At 46.9% G+C, this 3,921-nt stretch overlaps 1 protein-coding gene across 1 annotated transcript; it reads right to left on the bottom strand.

Annotated features, from left to right (window-relative positions):
* Nucleotides 1-751: 751 nt before the first annotated feature.
* Nucleotides 752-1,475, bottom strand: LOC104461401 (UDP-glucuronosyltransferase 2C1-like; the record flags this gene model as incomplete). The annotated part of the gene is made up of 1 exon (XM_010072984.1): nucleotides 752-1,475. A coding segment is annotated over exon 1 (724 nt), but the record flags the coding sequence as incomplete, so codon positions are not given.
* Between the last annotated feature and the right edge of the window lie 2,446 nt (nucleotides 1,476-3,921).

The following is a 3,921-nucleotide window of genomic DNA, read 5'->3' as shown; positions in this document are numbered from 1 at the left end:
GAAAAGAGCAGTGAGGCAGTTACAGACTTACTGGAGTGAGCACTAAGCCTGTATTACAACTAGAGCCATATAAAGGTGCAATTAAGTGTTATGTGGTAGAAAAAGTCAATCCAGGGAAAAGGGACTAGTTTGCAAGGCAGAGAGGCATTCTTGGGCAATCCAGGAAGAGCTTGGAGGGCAACAGAACAGACGCCCTTGTGCTTGCTGTTCCCTCGTTATCTGCCTAAACACGGATATTCGGTACAAAATTCAAAGTCCATTGAACTGAAAAGATCTCTTTACTAGGCTTTGAATCAAGCCTGAGCTGTACACTAGATTGGAACAAAAGTTTCAGGTATTTATGTAGTTTTATTCAAATGCTGGGTGGTGGAGGAAAGGGAAAGGTGACAGTTCTCAGCGTTCACTCTTTACAGAGTATGAGCTCAGGCAACAACTGTCCTCTAAATCCCTCGACAAGCACTAAAACGGGCAAACAGCTCACTGGAAGAGCTGACCAGCACTATTGTCAGTGGCAGAAATCAGAGCTATGTGCTCTAATGGTCGTCAAGAGAAACTGGAGCAAAGCCACACTGCTGTCTGTTAGACTAGAGCAGACCTGAAAAGGAAAGCACAACCTCCATGCGACCCAAACAGAATCATCCTCTCTGCTGGCCACTGAGAAAGAATTTTTTGAGACACCAACATCGAGCTCCCAAAGCATTCAAAAAGCACAACCTGTGCAAGAGGAGAAACCACTCAACAGCTGCCTTACCGAGGACTTTACTGTAGTACCCATCCCATTCGTCTCGCCAAAACTTCAAGAACAGTAAATCCATGGAAAAGTAAGAGAGGAAGTTCTGCAGCCTTTCCAGGAAGGACATCTGGTCTGTCAGCCCACTGGTGCTAGCAGGCACGTAAGACGGTGGGGATGGGAGCCCACCGCACTGCCGCTCTAGCACATTGCCGTAAAAGAAGCGCAAGGTGTAGACAAAAGGGATTTCCAAGATTTCTGCTACAAGCTCCCCGCCGACAGCCAAGGGGTCAGCAATCAGAACATCAAACTTGGCCTGCTTTAGCTTTGCTATCAGCTGAGGGTTCGTCACCAAGGTGTCACAGGTCTGCTTAGACAAGTCAGAAAATTCCTCTATGTCCTTTTGCAGCCTCTGCATCATCTCCCAGTAGGAGAGTTTAGGGATCTCGTTCATCCAGAAATTGAGGAAATCCTCCATCACATCAACCAGGTTCTGCTGGGTGAAGGGGACTTGCAGGACCTCAAAGGTGAAGGGGGAGGAAGTGTCTCGGTAGTCAATGAGCAGATTGCTGGAGGCCACCAGCACAGTCACTTCATGACCCCGCAGAACAAGCTCTTCCAGCAGCACTTTCACATTGATCCAGTGACTTGCATCCGTGGGCCAGACCACCACCTTCCCACAAAAGCCAGCACTCCAGCAGCACGCGTAGGCCCAGAGCAGCCATGCCAACCTCAGCCCCATCATCTCAGCAGTTCACGTACAACTCCAGTCTGACCACACTGGAAATAATTCACTGCTCCCATGCACAAACACCTTAGAGCCAACCAATGAAAGTGAGATCAGCTTAGTGTCAACCTTGGCAAGAAGGCAGGGCACAACAGAAAACCATGCTCACAGGACGGCTGGGCAAGCAGCAAATCCTGTTCTGGACTCTCCGGAACCACAGATTATCTCAAATAAAGGCAATTCCTGTTCCTGCTCCCCGCAAAGGGCATTTTGCAGCATAGGAGGACCAGAAGCTGTTGCTGCATCTTGTGGTTTAACCCTAGTAGTCAGCTAAGCACAGCACAGCTGCTGGTATGCACGGCAGGAAAGAGCAAGAATCAGAATGGCAGAAGTTAGAAAATTCATGGGTTGAGAGAGATTAATAAGCTAAAAACTAAAAATAAACCCAAGAAGAACAAGTAACACCAAAGCAACCCTTGCTCACCACCAGCCGACTGCCACCCAGCTGGTCCCCGAGCAGCAGCAGCCCTGGCAAGCTTCCCCCCACCACACACAGCATCACAGGAGGCGGGACATCCCTTCTGTCAGCTGGGGACAACTGTCCCAGCTTCTGGTACACCTTTACCCTGCGTACTGGGAGGGGCAGTGTGGGGAGCAGACAGAGCCTCGATGCTGTGTAAGCATTACTCAGCAATAGCTGAAACATCCCTCTGTTCCCAGCACTGTTGCTATCACCAATCCCAGCCATAGCACCTCACAAGAACATTAACTCTACCCCAGCCAAAACCAGAATACCCTTGTACTGGATCTACAAGGCGAAGCTACACATGCCTGTGCCAAGCAGGAGTTCAGACCAGAGGAAACCTGTCCAGTGGGACATTTCCAGCAGCTACAATATCAGCCTGTTCCTATCACATTATTCCAGCCTAGACTTACTGCTCTGCTCTGTAAGCACAAACCTAGCGGTAAAGCTAGTTACAGTTTTTACCTCCTCACTTAACAGGTGCAGAGTGTCCTGCAGTGATCCACTACGAGCCTACAAGATCCTCTGTTGATATGATGCAGCCCAGGACAGATACCACAAAGACAAGAAACCCTATTTCCCCTCCTGGCTATATCCTGCAGGTAGAGTGGAGAGACTTGGTGCTGCTGGTGTGCTCAGGGAAGAGAACAGGCAGCTGCTCCTTCCTGAGCAGAGACCAAACGAGGCTTAGACTGAGGCTAAGTCTTCACTGCTGGAGACATTCCAGAACAAAGCACAGTCAGAGGGAAAAAGAGACAGGCAAACACAACAGGCATTGCACATGGGGCCTTAAATGCTGAACACCACATTTTCACAATTAATTAAAAAGCCAACAGAAATTTAAGCAGCCCTGACTCTACACAACAAGAAAAGAGCAAACTGGGTTCCTGCCAGCACAAGATTTTCAAATTTCTACCAAGGGTGAAAGGCCGTACAAATAAGCATACAACTAGGTACTCTAATGGTAGGGTTTCCTGATAACACTATTTCCTCAGCAAAATTACCTCCTGAAAGTCAAACAAAGCACCACTCTGGAATCTCATATTAAAATAATAACAAATCATCTGCATCGCAATAATCACCTAAAAAATAAATTGAAAATTATTATATAACTGCTATCTAAAAACAAATGCTAAATAAACACAACTCTCTTCTAATATTTCTTTCTAGTACTATTAGAAAAGTAACAAACCCTGTTTCTGCTGAGGGCCTTTTATCCCTGCAACTTGGACCTCAGCTGCATCCACTTTTCCCAGCAAGGAGGGGCAGCTGCCCTCCCAAGACTTTCAAAGACCAGAGGAGGGTGTTAGCTCCATTTCTAGCTAAGCCAGGGAGTGAGAAGGATGCTCTAGGAAAATAAACAGGTAGTAGTATTATGTAGCTTTCCAAAATATTGTTTTTGTTGCGCATTAAAAAGTTTATATTTGGTAGCAGCGTTTGGTGGGTGTATCGTCTTGTTTTGCTGTCTTCTTGTGATTCCTGTGTGACTATAATTGGTGAGTCCTGTTTCAAGTAGCTTTAGCACTGTTTTGCCTTTTCTAAAGGTATCTGTGTGGACTTAGTTCAACTGGCATAGTTCAACAGGTAAGGTTTATATTTACCTAGGTTGTTTGACTTAACACAGGAATTTTAGAGGAAAGAGCAAGCTTAGGGCTGTCTTGCTCCTAATTTGTACCTTAACCCCTCAGCTCTGAGTACTTACTCATGTGTGTACAGTAGGTATCATCTCTGGAAGGAAGCAGCCTTACCTAAAGCATCACTATAGTACTGGTCCCAGTCTCTCCAGATAACGTAGTGGAACATGATATCCTGTGCAGTGTAGGTAAGGATGTTCTTTAGCCTTTCCAGAAAGGACATCCTGTCACTCAGGCGGCTTAGAACAGATGGTACGTAGGAAGGAGGTGCCGGGAGCATCCCGCAGAACCGCTCCACTGTGTTCCC

The sequence above is a fragment of the Pterocles gutturalis genome, unplaced genomic scaffold (assembly GCF_000699245.1).
Source record: "Pterocles gutturalis isolate BGI_N339 unplaced genomic scaffold, ASM69924v1 scaffold48757, whole genome shotgun sequence".
Lineage (NCBI taxonomy): Eukaryota > Metazoa > Chordata > Aves > Pterocliformes > Pteroclidae > Pterocles > Pterocles gutturalis.
The sequence above is the reverse complement of the archived record's forward strand: the minus strand, read 5'-3'. Positions and strand labels throughout refer to the sequence as shown.